This window comes from Staurois parvus, unplaced genomic scaffold, assembly GCF_062004578.1.
Source record: "Staurois parvus isolate SC_StPar_1 unplaced genomic scaffold, SC_StPar_1.0 ptg000332l, whole genome shotgun sequence".
Classification (NCBI taxonomy): domain Eukaryota; kingdom Metazoa; phylum Chordata; class Amphibia; order Anura; family Ranidae; genus Staurois; species Staurois parvus.
The window spans coordinates 846,834-862,149 of NW_028318128.1; the positions used below are offsets into that span (position 1 = coordinate 846,834).

The 15,316-nt window shown below is 39.9% G+C and overlaps 1 protein-coding gene across 1 annotated transcript in view; it reads right to left on the reverse strand.

Moving 5' to 3' along the window:
* Nucleotides 1-15,316, reverse strand: part of LAMC2 (laminin subunit gamma 2) — a 54,916-nt gene that overhangs the window by 15,450 nt on the left and 24,150 nt on the right. The window contains exons 11-15 of the mRNA XM_089683982.1: nucleotides 13,268-13,513; nucleotides 4,673-4,809; nucleotides 2,698-2,845; nucleotides 1,037-1,242; nucleotides 201-280 (exon numbers count right to left, since the gene is read on the reverse strand). Coding sequence (XP_089540108.1) covers nucleotides 201-280; nucleotides 1,037-1,242; nucleotides 2,698-2,845; nucleotides 4,673-4,809; nucleotides 13,268-13,513 — 817 coding nt within the window. The remainder of the gene's footprint in view (nucleotides 1-200; nucleotides 281-1,036; nucleotides 1,243-2,697; nucleotides 2,846-4,672; nucleotides 4,810-13,267; nucleotides 13,514-15,316) is intronic.

A 15,316-nucleotide genomic window follows, 5' to 3' on the forward strand; every position in this document is an offset into this window, starting at 1 on the left:
CAGCTTTAGGGGTTCAGGAGGCAGCGGTCCCCCCCACAATAGCACAAAGCCACTCTGTTGGCATAGGCTGGTTGCCTGACAATGATACTTGTGCCGAGGAAACGTGAGAAGGAAAGCAATGGGTTCCATCATGCCTTGCTGTAGTGAGGCATGGCGAGCGAAACAACATTTCTCTACATATGTACAAGATGTGATCTTACCTAGCAGCTATTTTCTGGGCTTCTTGACCAAGTGTTGAAAATCTGCTTGAATTCCAGCTCACATTCTCGGAAGGAAAAGTCTGTTATGCAAAAGCAATATAATTACTCATCTCTCAAACAATATTGAAGTAGAAGAATTTATGGGCTGAAGGTTTCACGGTGAGAACTATGGAAATGACAAACTAAAGGAGAGACCGTACCATTCATAAAAACACACCAAATCCTAGGAGAACAAGTAAAAGTAAAGATCAGTCCAGAGTAAAAGCAGCTCAAACCTGCCAGAGAAAGCAAAAGCAGGAAGACTATCAGGCAAACAAGAAAGATGTGTAAGGGTGCAAATATCTCCTAATGTGTGTTCAGATGAAACAAAAAAGGACTACTATGAACTTATGGAATTTTACCTTATTTATTGAATTTATTTTATCTGAACACACATTAGGCATTCATATAGGAGGTATTTGCGCTTCTATAAATCTCTTTACAGCTGAGATATCCAGATGAAGTGAATGAATCCTTTGAGGAATTTCATTGGGCTGGACATACAGAGCACTGTTGCACTATTTTATTTTATTTTTTATTTTATTTTTTAATTTATTTTATTTTAATCTTATTTTTTGTTATCTTGTGTCTCAAAGACAGAGTTTGGTGCATGCCTTCTTTAAAGACCAATAACTGTCTTAAAGTTTTAAAAGGTACATTCCAATAAAAGAATAGCTACTAAATAGCTATATAAATAATCTTAGCTATTAAGAGGTTGAAAATAATCACAGTGATTTCTTAAAACACCCCCATTGTAATCACCTGATGTTATTTGTAATGTGACTGATAGAACTCACCATTCGGTTCAATTCCACCTGGCCCCCCTCAAGCTGCTGCCGAGCCTCTGCTATCTTCATCTTGGTCTCTTGCAGGCGGCTCTGGTACTCTCCGGTCTGGGCCTGTACTTGCTGGATCTTTGCCTGCGCATGTACCAAGTCATTCTGGGTATCAGTCTGTAACCCCCGAAGTGTCGACATCTGTCTTTGCAGAGATTGTTCTGTAGCTAATAAACAGGAACATGGTAACTTAATTAATTTTTCTTCCACACATCAAATCACCTAAGGATGGTCATTATTAATGGATATAATCAGGGCCATAACTATGTCTGATGTAGCCCAAAAGCAAACCCATTAATGAGCCCCCATCTCACGAATATGCATCTCAAGGCAATAATAACCTAGTGACGCAAAATACTAATTATTAGAAATCAAAAAGAGGTTACCAAACTCTTTACCAAATTCTATTGCTATTCACATTAATCATTACGCAGCCAGACAGCTGTGGGCCCCCTGAGTATCTGCCACTCAGTGTAGATGCATGGTCTGCTATGGCTATAGTTACAGATTTGGGTATGACATTGGGAACTACATTTGGGATTGTTTATGGCACATTAAATTTGAGTGTCGTAGAGTAAGTATTTTTGTGTCAGTAGGATGTGTACCTAAGGAATGATGCCCATAGACAAGGCATGTTAAAGCAACTGGAACACAAATGTATAGGACAAGAATAAAAATATTTAATATTATTATTATACAGGATTTATATAGCGCCAACAGTTTGCTTAGCGCTTTACAATATAAATATACTGCCAAACATCCAAAAGTTTGGATGACAATAGAACATGTGAAGATCAGAGACCCAGGGAAATGTACCCACTGTAATACATCATCTGTTATCCGAACCATTTCCACCTTGAAGCATGTTGGAGTTGTCGCCCCCTGCATCATATATAGGAGTAATGAAGTAGATTACAATTGAAATATTTTAACCTGCCACAATAGGAGTTGGCTCAGCTGTACTCATTAAAAGCTCAGTCCATCTGAAGTGATATTTTAGTTACAGGTGAAGCCCCTGGTTTCCTGTATATCTTGGATACTCCAACAGCAAAATCCAATAGGGAGGGTGGCCATTGCAGGTATACAGAACTAGGAACTCAGCAAAGAAGTCTCAACAATAGAGATGTAAAAATGTGTCAAGTAATGTAACCCTTTAGTATTTACCATAAACTGAAATACCACTTTGAGTGAACACTTTAATTTTGTAAACATAGAATTGTATACAGGATTAAATCCACTGACCTAGTATTCCTCTTCAATCTATGGGGTTGATTTACTAAAACTGGAGAGTGCAAAATCTGGTGAAGCTATGGATAGAAACCAATCAGCTCTAACGTCAGCTGGCTCAATTAGGCTTTGACAATAAAACCTGGAAGTTTATATGCAGAGCTGCACCAGATTTTGCACTCTCCTGTTTTAGTAAATCAACCCCAATGTTTATGATCCATACAATAGAATGACCAGCAATACTGAAGTGGCACCCCCTCTATTTGTAAGAATTATGTTTTCATGGAGAACTTTTTCATATACAATATTCTAACACACTAAATATATTATAGTCACACAAAAGAGTCAGAAATGACACAAATTGCTAGTGATGTGGTAAACTACTTGCATCTCACCATGAGCAGATTCGGCCTCCCTTAACATATTCCGAGATCTCTCCTCCACTTTTCTCATCTGTTCCTCCAGGTGACGATGGTCCTGGGTGTGCATTTGACCATTAATGGAACCAGTCAACTGCTGCAGTTGTCCCTTGTATGAAGCCATCTGGATAATCAGATACAAATGTGATATTAGGAATAAAGGCATAGCCTTAAATATCTCAGTGCTCATGGGATGGGTACAGGGGCGGACTGACAACTCATGGGGCCCCCTGGCAATAGGGGATCATGGGGCCCCTGTGTTTTTGCCCAAACTCAAAAAAGCCTATGAAAAAGGTACCAGGGGTATCTCATGGGGCCCCCTAGTGACCCCGGGCCCTCGGGCAGTGCCCAAGTTTCCTAATGGTCAGTCCGCCCCTGGATGGGTAAATAAACAGTAACAGAATTGCAGAAATACGTTCCCATCTTGGAAACATGCAGCTCCAGGGTTCCTCCTTGTTTACACAACCAAAGTATTTAGTTGCTTAAAGTTGAACTCCAGCTATGATCTGAATTGCATACTTACATTGGTTCAGTGTAGATATGCATACCTCATATCTAAGTGATCACTGTAGTAATAGGTGCTACTACAGCGATACCCATGATATTCTAGGCCCTGTGCCATGTGGCTGCCCCACTGACCACAGGGGGTTACTCGCTTGGCACTGCCACGTTTCACAGAATTCCTTATGTAGCACCCTTCTATCTAGGTACTAGGATTAGATAGATAGGATTAGTTGTGTTTTGATAGGTAAATTTATTTGTCGCTCTGTAGTCAGAATGGCTGTAAATATTTGCTAGGTAAAAGTATAGTTAGCTCACTGTACTGGGTGAGCTGTGATCATTTAGTTAGGTCTGCTCTGTGAGCTCAGCTGCTGCTACTCTGCCTGGCCTTCTCTGCATCCAGGAAACTGTAGAAATTTCTGGATGATAGGTGTGGATTTATGCAGATAGCAGCATGAATATGGATACAGCCTCAGCTTACCCTAGAGAGACAGGGGCTCTGATGGCATGCTGGGTAACCATATCTATTCAGTGAGCACACAGGGCTCTGGGTCATTCCTGGATAGGATTACCCAAGTCTCGGAGAGGGCACGTTGCCCTCCAAGGCAGCTGCTGCCATTGGCCTCAGGTGGGCGACCTGAGGGCCTGAATGTTGAGACCCAGGTTCTGTTATGCTGACTGAGGGGCTGTCTACTGAAGAGCTGGTCTGGTATCACAGAGGAAAGCACCCAGCTGATTTTAGGCCTTCTGAGTAAAACCATTCTGAAAGGATCTTGGAGACTGAGTGCTGTTTAACCTCCTCTGGAGCTGGGAAGTCAGCTGCAGGTTTAGCAAAGGGAACACCAGCTGATGATCCAAAGAGATTCCACCTGCACGCTACTACTCAAAAGGACAATGCTCTGGGCTCTAAAGAAGTTACTGCTGTTACTGCTACTGCTGGTTTCTACTGCCTTAGGCTGAAGTCCACTGTTTGATTCAAGCAAGGACTCCAATATAACCTGCCCTGAAGATTAGACAAAGTACTCAATGTACAAAGTTCCTTTTTTGGAGTGTCCCACTCATCTCATTCTTTCTCTACATGTACTGCAAAAACGCTAATAAAACGCTAATGCTCCTAAATGCTTTTGAACGCTACTAAAATGCTACTAAACACTTCTAAAAACTTTATTACCAGCATTTTTCAGGTTTTTAAACTTATAAAACACTAGTGTGCTTGGATCCTTAATCTTTGGCAATGGAGAAAGTAATCCAGTGTGACCTATGATCGTCTCCTACAGCAGAGATAACATGACCAAATTCCCAGGATTTTGACTTTGCAAGCACTACTCAAAGGATCCTGGAGCAGTATGTTCCCCTGCTGTTAATCTATGTCCCCCCCAGCAAGACTGTTAGAATTGTGTTATGAATTCAGGTCCACTTTAACCATTGAACCACTGTGCAAGGAACTCACCATCTCAATGACTTGGTCATAGCAGCTGGGGCACTCCGGTTGATCACAGTTTTCACCACTAAATCCTGGTTTGCACAGGCATGAGCCATCAGCCTGGCATGAACCTTGCTGAGAACCCACAGGGTGACAATAACACTCTGGGAAAGGAAACACACAGAGTTAAAAGGAAGGTCACACTCTAATTTCTGTTTGGCATTCTCTGAGCTTTACACTACACTCAGGTATTTGATTGCACTGCATTTTAAAGTGAACATTGCGTCTTAACAGAAGTAAGAAGTAGGTGATTGCAAACCTGCTTGTGAAACTGCTAGTTGCTGGCTATTGTGCTGAACTGCTGAGTATTTTTTGAGTCACTTTCCTGGAACAAGCATGGAGTTCAGAAAAGTTGCAGAAAATTCAAAAACCCTTATCTGATTACTTGCTTGGGGTCAGTGAGAAAAAGTATGGAAGCCATGGGGTTAAAATGACAGCCAGGCAATGTGCACATTTGTGCTACGAGGAGGTAGGGGGCACTCAGTAGACATTTGAATCAGACTACCTAGGGGGAAAACAGTAGTAATTGATTGGTATGACCAATACCCAATGCATTAGCAGGCTCAACCATGGGATGCCTGACGATTGTCGTATACACTCATATGATCATTGCACAATACCACCATAGCCAGCCTGGAGGGGCAAAATAAATTCTATTTCTCTAGGCACATTAGAGACTACTATTATTTGTATAGTAGAGACCTATCTTCATAGCTGATGAACACTAAGAGACACTAATAGAATAGCGCCATCTTGTTGCAAAGGAAGAAATTGTAACTTTGAATTGACGTTCAGCGAATGGCTTTGTATAAAGAAAATCTGTCACTTGAACTAGGGCAGGGAAAAATGACTGTTTTATTTAATAACACCCCCTCCTACTGATATTCGCCTTTGCTGTGCTCCCCTCTGTGTTTATCAGTTGGAATCCTTGGCAATATCCTGTACTTCCAGATATGGGGGAGCATTTGACCTTCTCCACTTTTAGGATGCAATGCTCAGGCCTGAGTGGCAAATCACCAGGCCCCAACACTGTCATATGGGAGACAGGAGAAGGACATCAACCAGGTTACAACACAGACCGACATTGATCTTACACAGGGATTAGGGTAGAACAAGGTATCACAGGGAAAATATCAGTGGGTGGGTGATGGAAGACCTCTAAAGGTACCTGGCCACTTTGACCTGAATAGGCAAAGTAACAGACATTCCTTAAAGGAAACCTGTACAGAGAGCAATATAGAGACCCAGTTGCAGGCATCCCAAAATGCTAGTTACCTGGCAATATCTAGCCTTAGCCACTGATCCTGAACAAGCATGTAGCAAGTGAAATCAGAGCTCCTGATCTGCATACCTCTCTAGGTCCAATATCTCATAATGTTCTAAAGCCATTGGATTACCATGAAAAGGAGAGGTCATCAAGGCACATGATTTGATGTTTGAAGATATTATAGGTTCACTTCGTTTTAGTAAATCTCTCCCTATGGCCAGCTGAGTTTCCATCAGACAAAATCATGGAATATTTCATTTATTTGGATATGATTTATTAAAATGTGGGGAAAGAAAAAGTCTGTGATACGTTCAGCAATCAGCTGCAGCCCACTGCTTGTTTTTGTAGGTAGTTTTTAAAGCAGAGAAGCAAGGCTCAATCTTATATAACACCTCTAAAACTGATGGGAATTTAGTAGCAATAAAACAGTTTTTATTACTAGGTTATTAAAACAGGAACATCATAAACTTTCATGCAAAATCCCGACCGAGTTTTTGCTCCACCAGCACTTCATATTCCCTGAAAAATTGCTGAGTGAGTATAAGGCTGGTCAGGTTATTGCATGCAAGTTTGTAATGTTCCAGTATTAATAGGCTGACAATAAACACATTGCACTCCTAGATGGGTTACATGAGTTATACTCTATTCTCTCCTATATCATATAAGTATTAATGAGACTTTTTTATGACTTTCTAAAGCCAAGCCACAGCTACAGCTGATATTTTACCTTTGGGTGCATACTGGTGGGTTAAATGACATGCCAGTTTCTTGTATATTTATTTATTACAGGTACTTAGCTAGCACCGTCAATTTACGCAGCGCTTTACATATTTATTATTTCAAGAAAGTATAAGCGAGCGCATACACATAAAAAAAAACAAGAAATATAATTGTTAAATTTCACAATTATGGAGATAGAGAAGAGATATGGAAAAAGATTAAAGGAAGATCAAACATTATATATGGAGGGAAAAATATTCAAATTTTTGCAGATTTGACAGCAGAAACTCTGAGAAGGAAGAGATCACTGAAACCCCTATTGGAAGCAATGAAAAAACAAGGAGTGAAATACAGATGGGGCCGTGACTTAGGCTTAATTGGGTGGGGGGATGGAACTACAGCTATCTTAAGATTCTCGGAGGATATGGAAGAATTTTGTGATAAATTTGGACTGCAGAGACAAGTGATATCTGGTTGGGAAGGGCAGGAGGGAGAGCTGGATATTTGTGGGTCAGGAAAGTGGCAGCTCGTTAAAAGAGGAAATAGAGAACCAATAGATAAGGGAACAGTGGGGAGGAGGGGGGGAAGGTAAGCGGTCATGGGCAGAGTCGAACCCCTATAGAGGGATCAAAAGTGGAATATGATCCAAAGGCATAGGAGGCCTGGGGGGGTGGGGAGGTGGGAGGGAGGAAGGAGAGGAAATGGCAGGGGGGGAGGGTTAGGGAGGGGGGGTTGGGGGAGGTGAGGGTGGGAGGGAAATGGATAATAAGGGCAATACTCTGCAGGATAGAGAGAGGTATAAAAAGCAAGCGTAAAGAGAAGGAGGATAGTTATGAGATCTCCAGTTAGAAGGGAAAAAAGAAGGATATAAAAAGGATGGAAGATTTACAAGTTATCACTTATAATGTGAAGGGGTTGAACTGTCCTGGGAAAAGATTTAGGTTATTTAAGGAATTACATCACCAAGCAGTTTCGGTGGTTTTTTTGCAGGAGACACATCTCGAGATAGAATCTAAGGTGAAGCTGAAATCTAGAGAGTACCCAACATGGTAGTATGCAGATTCCCCGATTAAGAGAGCTAAAGGTGTGGCAATAGGGTTCAGAAAAAATATAAGATTTGAACTGAAGGATAGAAAAGTGGACCCAGAGGGGAGATATTTGTTTTTGAAGGGTAAAATACAAGAGTGGGAGTGTAGAGTAGCTAATATCTATTGTCCAAATAAAAAACCAGAGGAGTACTTGAAGGGTGTACTAAAAAAGTTGATGGATTTTAAAGAGGGTTGTATAATAGTGGTGGGAGATTTTAATTTTTGTATGGATCCACAAAGGGATACAACTTCTAATGTGCAGCGAGAGGGGAGTAGATCTTTGAGACTATTAAAGAAGGTGATCCATGACTGCCAATTGGTAGACGCATGGAGAATTTTGCATATGAAGGATAGAGACTACACATTCTTCTCTAATGCACATCAGATGTATTCAAGGTTGGACTATGTATTGATAGAACATCACTTTATAGACTCAGTGGTTAAAGCAGATATAGGAGTAATGACGTTTTCGGACCATGCCCCGGTCATATTGAGGATGGGATGGGGAAAGAGGAGAACAGAAGGGGTAGGTTGGAGGCTGAATGAGGCACTTCTCATGGACAAGGATATTGCACAAAGGATTGGGAAAGAAATTGAGAGATTCTTTAGAGAGAATGAGACAGAGGATGTGTCTAAGGCAACAGTATGGGAGTCTCACAAGTCATATATAAGAGGAATTCTGATTGCAATAGGGGCAAGAAAAAAAAGAGAAAGAAGAGAAAAAATTAGTGGGATCTTAAAGGATATTTCGGAGTTAGAACAGGCTCATAAAAATAGAATGGTAAAAGAAATTAAGCAGAAGATAATAAAAAAGAAAGAGAAACTGGAAACTCTAATGGAAGAGGAGAGAAGGAGAGTGTATAATAAAGTATTATGTGAAAATTATAAATGGGGAGATAGGCCAGGAAAATATCTAATGAGATCCTTAAGGAAAAAAAAAATAGGAATTATATAGACAAAATAAAGAGCCCCAAGGGAGATTTGGTCCACTCAAATAAAGAGATCGCAAAGATGTTTGTGGATTATTATAGGAAGTTGTATAATATTATCCCATACGAGGAAAAAAATAATATGGAAAAGGAAAAAAAGGAAAAAAGGAAGATTTATTTAAAAAAGGCGGGATTACCGAAAATAAAAGAGGACCAACTAAATTCCCTAGAAGCAGAGATCACACAAGAAGAGATAAAGGTTGTAGTAAAAAACATGGAGATGGGGAAAAGTCCAGGACCAGATGGGTATACAGCAGGGTACTATAAAAAATTTAGCGAAATATTAATACCCAAATTAGAAAAATATATGAATGCCCTGGGAGGAGAAATGGACATGAGAGGGGAATCTTTACAGGCTCATGTAGTACTGTTACATAATGAAGGGAAAGACTCCTCGCAATGCTCGAGTTATAGGCCCATTTCACTGTTGAATTTAGACACTAAGATATATGCAAAGGTCCTAGCGAATAGGTTGAAGGAGTTTATGCCTGAATGGATACATGGAGATCAGGTGGGCTTTGTCCCGGGAAGAGAGGGCAGGGACAATGGGTTGAGATCCCTGATGCTGATACAGAGAGGTAAAAAGGGGGAGGTACCGGTAGTGGCCCTTTCAGTGGACGCAGAAAAGGCCTTCGATAGAGTAGACTGGGGCTTCATGATGGACACCTTAGAAGCCCTGGGAATTGGAGGTAGAATGAGGGAATGGATTGGAAAACTGTACAGTAAACCCTCTGCAGTGGTAATAGTAAATGGGGAAAAAACAGAGCCCATCGGGATGTCAAATGGAACAAGGCAGGGCTGCCCTTTATCCCCCTTATTATATGTTTTGTCATTAGAGCCTCTCTTATCAACAATAAGGAAGAATGGAGATATAAGGGGAATTCAGATAGGAAGTGTAGAACATAAAGTGGCAGCTTTTGCTGATGATCTGCTGTTTTATGTGGGGAATCCCAGGATAACACTCTCAAACCTAATGAAGCTGCTGAAGGAATATGGAGAATTATCAAATTTAAAAATTAATCCAACAAAGACGGAGATCTTAAACATAAATATCCCAAAGAGTGAACAAGAGAAAATACAAGAAGAATTTCCCTTTATTTGGAAAGAAAGAGATATAAAATACTTGGGAGTAAGGCTTAGCGAGTCGTATAAAACCTTGTATAAGCTAAACTATATTTCATTACTAAATGAAGTAAAGGGGGAATTAAAAGCATTAGAGAGAGGAATTCCATCGTGGTTAGGACGTATAAACCTGGTAAAAATGATAATCGTACCAAAAATTTTATACAGATTCCAAATGATACCAATTAAACTCCCGGAAGCTTTTTTTAAAGTAATAAAAAGAATGATAACGGGATATATTTGGAGGAAGAAAAAACCGAGGGTGTCCCACGAAATATTAAGTAGAGATAAAAAGAAGGGAGGTTTGGGAGTTCCATATATAAAGAGATATTATAAAGCAGTAATATTAGGGAGAATTTTTGACTGGACGTTTAATTTTGAGGGGAAGAGTTGGGTAAAAATTGAGAATACACTTAGTGGAACTAATTTGAATAGAATAATATGGATACTGACACAATATAGAGGATTAAGGGAGGATTTAAGTGTGTACACTGTAAATGTATTAAGGGAATGGGATAAAATACACAAAAATTTAATTCTATACTTATGCCACTAAGAAACACAGAATATTTTACACCAGGTAGAGAAGAGATAACAGGTAGATGGTTTATAAAGGAGGATGTCCAACTCAGAGATATAATGGGGGATGGGAAATTGAAGACCTTTAAAGAGTTGGAAAAGGAAAAGGGAAACATCTTCACTAGGTTAGACGAGTGGCGTTATTATCAATTAAAATGTTTTTAAGGAAATCTCCCAAAACCCCTGAGATCCAATAAGGAATGGAATTTGTTTGAAAGGCTGTTAGATGCACGGGGTGATGGGAAACACGGAATAGCTAAAGTATATGGAATTCTCACAGATTTGTACACAAACACTAAACCATTGCACATTGTGAATTGGGAAAGAGATATGGGGGTGGTATTAGATGAAGGAAAACAGAAAAAAATAAATAGATTAGTTCACGGAAATGTAAGTTTGAGGGATGTGGAATTAAACTATAAATGTTTGACAAGATGGCACATTGTTCCGAGTGTGGAGGGTAAGATAAGTGTGGAGAAATCACAGCGGTGTTGGCGAGAGTGTGGGGAAGTGGGGACAGTTTATCACATTTGGTGGGAATGTCCAAAGATTCAAATATTCTGGAAAAAAATAATATATTTAATAGAGAACATCATTGAAATGAACATTGGGTCAGATCCTGGGATGTGCCTGTTACACAGTTCAGAGATATCAGTTAGTAAATATAAGAAATTAGGTTTGGGGTACTACTTGAATGCAGCAAAAAGCCTGATCCCCAAGTATTGGAAGAAAAAAGAAATACCGAAAGAGGAGTGGATAGAGAGAGTAAACTGGACTAAGGAGAGGGAGAAGACATATTATATACAGGAAGATAAGTTGGAATTATATCTCGCAAAATGGGAAAAATGGGAAAATTTTGTAACCAGTATGAGAAAGTGATAAGTAGAACGTCATAGAGAAATAACTGGGAAGGATATGCTTGCTTTGGATACAAGACAAGGAAATGCAGAGTGGAGGGGGGGGGGGAGGGGTTAAGGTTTTAAGAGGGGGGTAAAGGAAGAAATAAGAAATAATTGTATATTTATGATGTTTGAGATGAAATTGTCTAGTTTTATCTTTCTATTGTTATTTCTGTGAAAATGATTAATAAATATTTAAATAAAAAAAAAAAAAAATACACATAGGATATGTAAAGAGTAATAGTTATACCAGATAGCTGCTAGCACTAAAAGGGTATGGGTAACAATCCATGGTAATGTAATCACAAAACTGAAGAGTGCAGCGCTTTCTCAAATTATATAATTATCTATATATGTATATAGATGGTACACAGTAGGTATAAAGTGCTATAAGTGCAAAACTGTGCAATGTGCAAATAATAAATAACAATAATCTCCGTATGATGTCAATCAATCAATCAATCAATATATGATAATAAATATTGTATATACAATTCAGTATTAAAGTGCTATTGTGCAATTTGTGCAGTAAGTGAAGATAACAAGTCCATAATTATCATATGTGTACAGTATTTTCTGGCGTATAAGACTACTTTTTATACTTAAAAATATACCCCAAAAATTGGGGGTCGTCTTATACGCGGGGTATAAAATGTGAACCTTGAGTTTGTTTGGGTCAAGCTGGCTGGATGTGTGGTAATACTGTACATACAGTATACTGTGCTGAGCCAAGCTGGCTCAAAACAAATGTCCCTATGACAGATTAATCTGTCAGCCCGCTGGATGTGCGGTATATACAGTATACTGCGCTGAGCCAAGCGGTTTCAAAACGTATTGGTACGTCCCTACTGTAATCAGACCGCTGGATGCGTGTATGTACGGTAGCTGCGGCTACATACAGTATACACTGGGCCAATCGCGGCGAGCGATGTATTCTACTAATGAATACAAAGCCTGCTCAGATTGGCTGAGTCAGAGAGGTGGGCTGATTATGTCACAACCTCAGCCAATCCGAGCAGGCTTTGTATTCATTAGTAGAATACATCACTCGCCGTGATTGGCCCAGCATATACTGTATGTAGCCGCAGCTATTGTACATACACGCATCCAGCGGTCTGATTTCAGTAGGGACGTACCGGTACGTTTTGAAACAGCTTGGCTCAGTATACTGTATATACTGCACATCCAGCGGACTGACAGATTAATCTGTCATAGGGACATTTGTTTTGAGCCAGCTTGGCTCAGCACGGTATATTAAATGTACATTACTGCACATCCAGCGTGCTGTATATATACTGTATACTGTATGTAGCCGAAGCTACCGTATTACCGCACATCCAGCAGTAACCATCTGATTTGGAATTTGATCCATATGATGACTGTCTTACAAATGTATCACAAGTTGTCATTCATGAACTTATGATGTCAGAGGATGAACATGAGGATTTTGAAGGATTTTAAGTACCAGTAAGTCATAACCATTTCAATTAAAAAATCTGATGTTTTTAAATGGTGTTACCTCAGAAGGGGGGTAGTCTTATATGGGGAGTATAGCCCAAAACCTATGTTTTAACTGGAAAATTAGGGGGTCGTCTTATACACCCAGTTGCCTTATACGCCGGAAAATACGGTACTCAAAATGGGATAAATAAATGAACGTACTTATGCCTTATTCAAAGAGTTTTGAACAGATAAAACTTTTTTTGACTTTTTTCTGACCTCCAGAACAGATTAATTGGTTTTCAATGCATTTACAAATTAATTTTTAATCATGTCCCTGCACAGTATTTATGCTTTTAAAGTGCACTTTATAAAGAGTTTTGAACAGATAAAAGACTTTTTATAAACTAGTAATGCAAAATGTGTAAAGCAGCTGGAGTGTGGACATAATGAAATACCTCTGCACTTGCGTTCTGGGTTTGGATCCAGTGGGTTACCAAAGGATCCTTCACGGCATCTATCGCAGTAGAAACCAGCTGTGTTATGAAGACATTTCAAGCACTCTCCCGTCACTTGGTCACAGCTGCCCTCCACTGTGGGATCAATGTTGTTATTGCAGGCACAGGGTCTGCACAGCCTAGGAGGTCCATTTTGTCCCTGGGGGTCTCCGAAATATCCGTCAGCACATATTTCACAGCGAGGACCTAGTGTGACAAGGGACAGTACTAAGGATTGTTTATCATCTGATGACATTTACCCTAAGAACAGAAGTTTTATGTATTGCAGCTTACTAGTCCTTAGATATGGTAACTGGGTTCTGCCTCACTTTCATGTATTTTTTCCATGTTGTATTGAACTTCATTAGGTTGTTATTGTTTATTAGTATGCTGACATCCAGTGGTGGTTTTGGGCCACTATCAATTGTTTATTAAGGTGATTTTGGTATCTTTCTCTGTCTTCCCCTCCTGTTTAGTGCTAGTTGGTTTAGTGCTATCTAAACCCTCCCTACTTCTTTCATGATCCTTCAGTCAATGTTAATTCTTCACAGAGACAAGGCTTAGGAAAGCTATTGTCTTCTCAAAGTGACACTAAAGCTTTTTTTTTCTCTAAAATAACAAACATGTCTATACCTACTTGCTTTGTGCAGTGATTTTGCTCAGAGCAGCCCTGATCCTATTATTTTTGGGTCCCCGCCAGCACTCCTAGCTCCTCCTCCTCAAGCAGTGCCCCCAGAGAAAGCCGCTCGCTCTGGGGACACCTCTGCATGCTCATCCCCAAGCTAATACTCTATGTGCCCATAAGACACATAGAGCTGTGGCTTGGCCCCACCCTTGCTCTCTCCTCATTGGCTCACTGGCTGTTTTTGACAGCAGCGGGAGCCAATGGGCTCCTGTTGCTGTCTCAGCCAATGAGAAAGAGTCACTGGTTCAGAGGGAGCTCAGGTAAGGATTGGGGAGGGGGAAGGGGGGGGGTTGGGGGAGCCACTGCACACAGAAAGTTTTTTCACCTTTATGAATAGAATGCATGAAGGTAAAAAACTGGACTGGAAAAACATTCTCTGTTCTGCAATTAGCTGAGGCAAAATTGCGATGGATTCAACTTCTGTGTCATATTGAAGAGTTAAGCTGCCTGTCAATGGTGTCAAATCAGCAGGGGACCAGACAGCCTGGGGCTAAGGAGGTAGCCAACGCATATTATTTATTTATTTATTTCAGGTACTTATATAGCACCATCCATTTATGCAGTGCTTTACACATATATATATTGTACATTCCCATTAGTCCCCAACCCTCAAGGGGCGTACAATCTAAGGTAAAGTGGAATTTGAAACCCAACACACGATATTAATAAACTTTTATCAAGTTAGGAACATAAGTTTAAAAAAATTACAGAAAAATAAGGAAAAACAGGTGAAATTAAGAAAAAAAGGAAAAAAAAATAAACTAATGCAGACACAACATCCAAGGATTGGAAAGCTGCAATACATCACATTTTTGTGTTTGGGTTCCGATACACTTTAAGATGATCACACACTACTATTGAACTTTACAATGGCCTCTAGATTTACCAACAATGATGTAGTCTGAGGGACTACCTGACTGGACAGAAATTGAATGTATTATTTAGGTCCTGCACTGCAAGGTTGGTAAATGTAAAGGCGTAACACGAAGATTGTAAATCCAACTGTAACTTGTTGGTGACCAGCATTAGTTTATTGGTTTATACAGTTTATTATTTCACTTTGATACATCTCCCTTCTTACATTAAACATGTTGTGAGAAATACAGGAACTGCTATTACTAGCCTCCTCCTGAAAATGCTAGCTGCCTGGCTGTCTGACTTTAAAACTTTATGAGTCACTGGCTTGAAACAAGTTTACAGCCATTGAGGTCAGAACTTCTGACCCCCCCCCCCCCCATACTTATTCCTGCTCAGCAATTAAAAAGGAACTGAGGCCAGATGTTCAGGCAACTATCATTGTCATAGGGGAATAAGCAATGGCATAT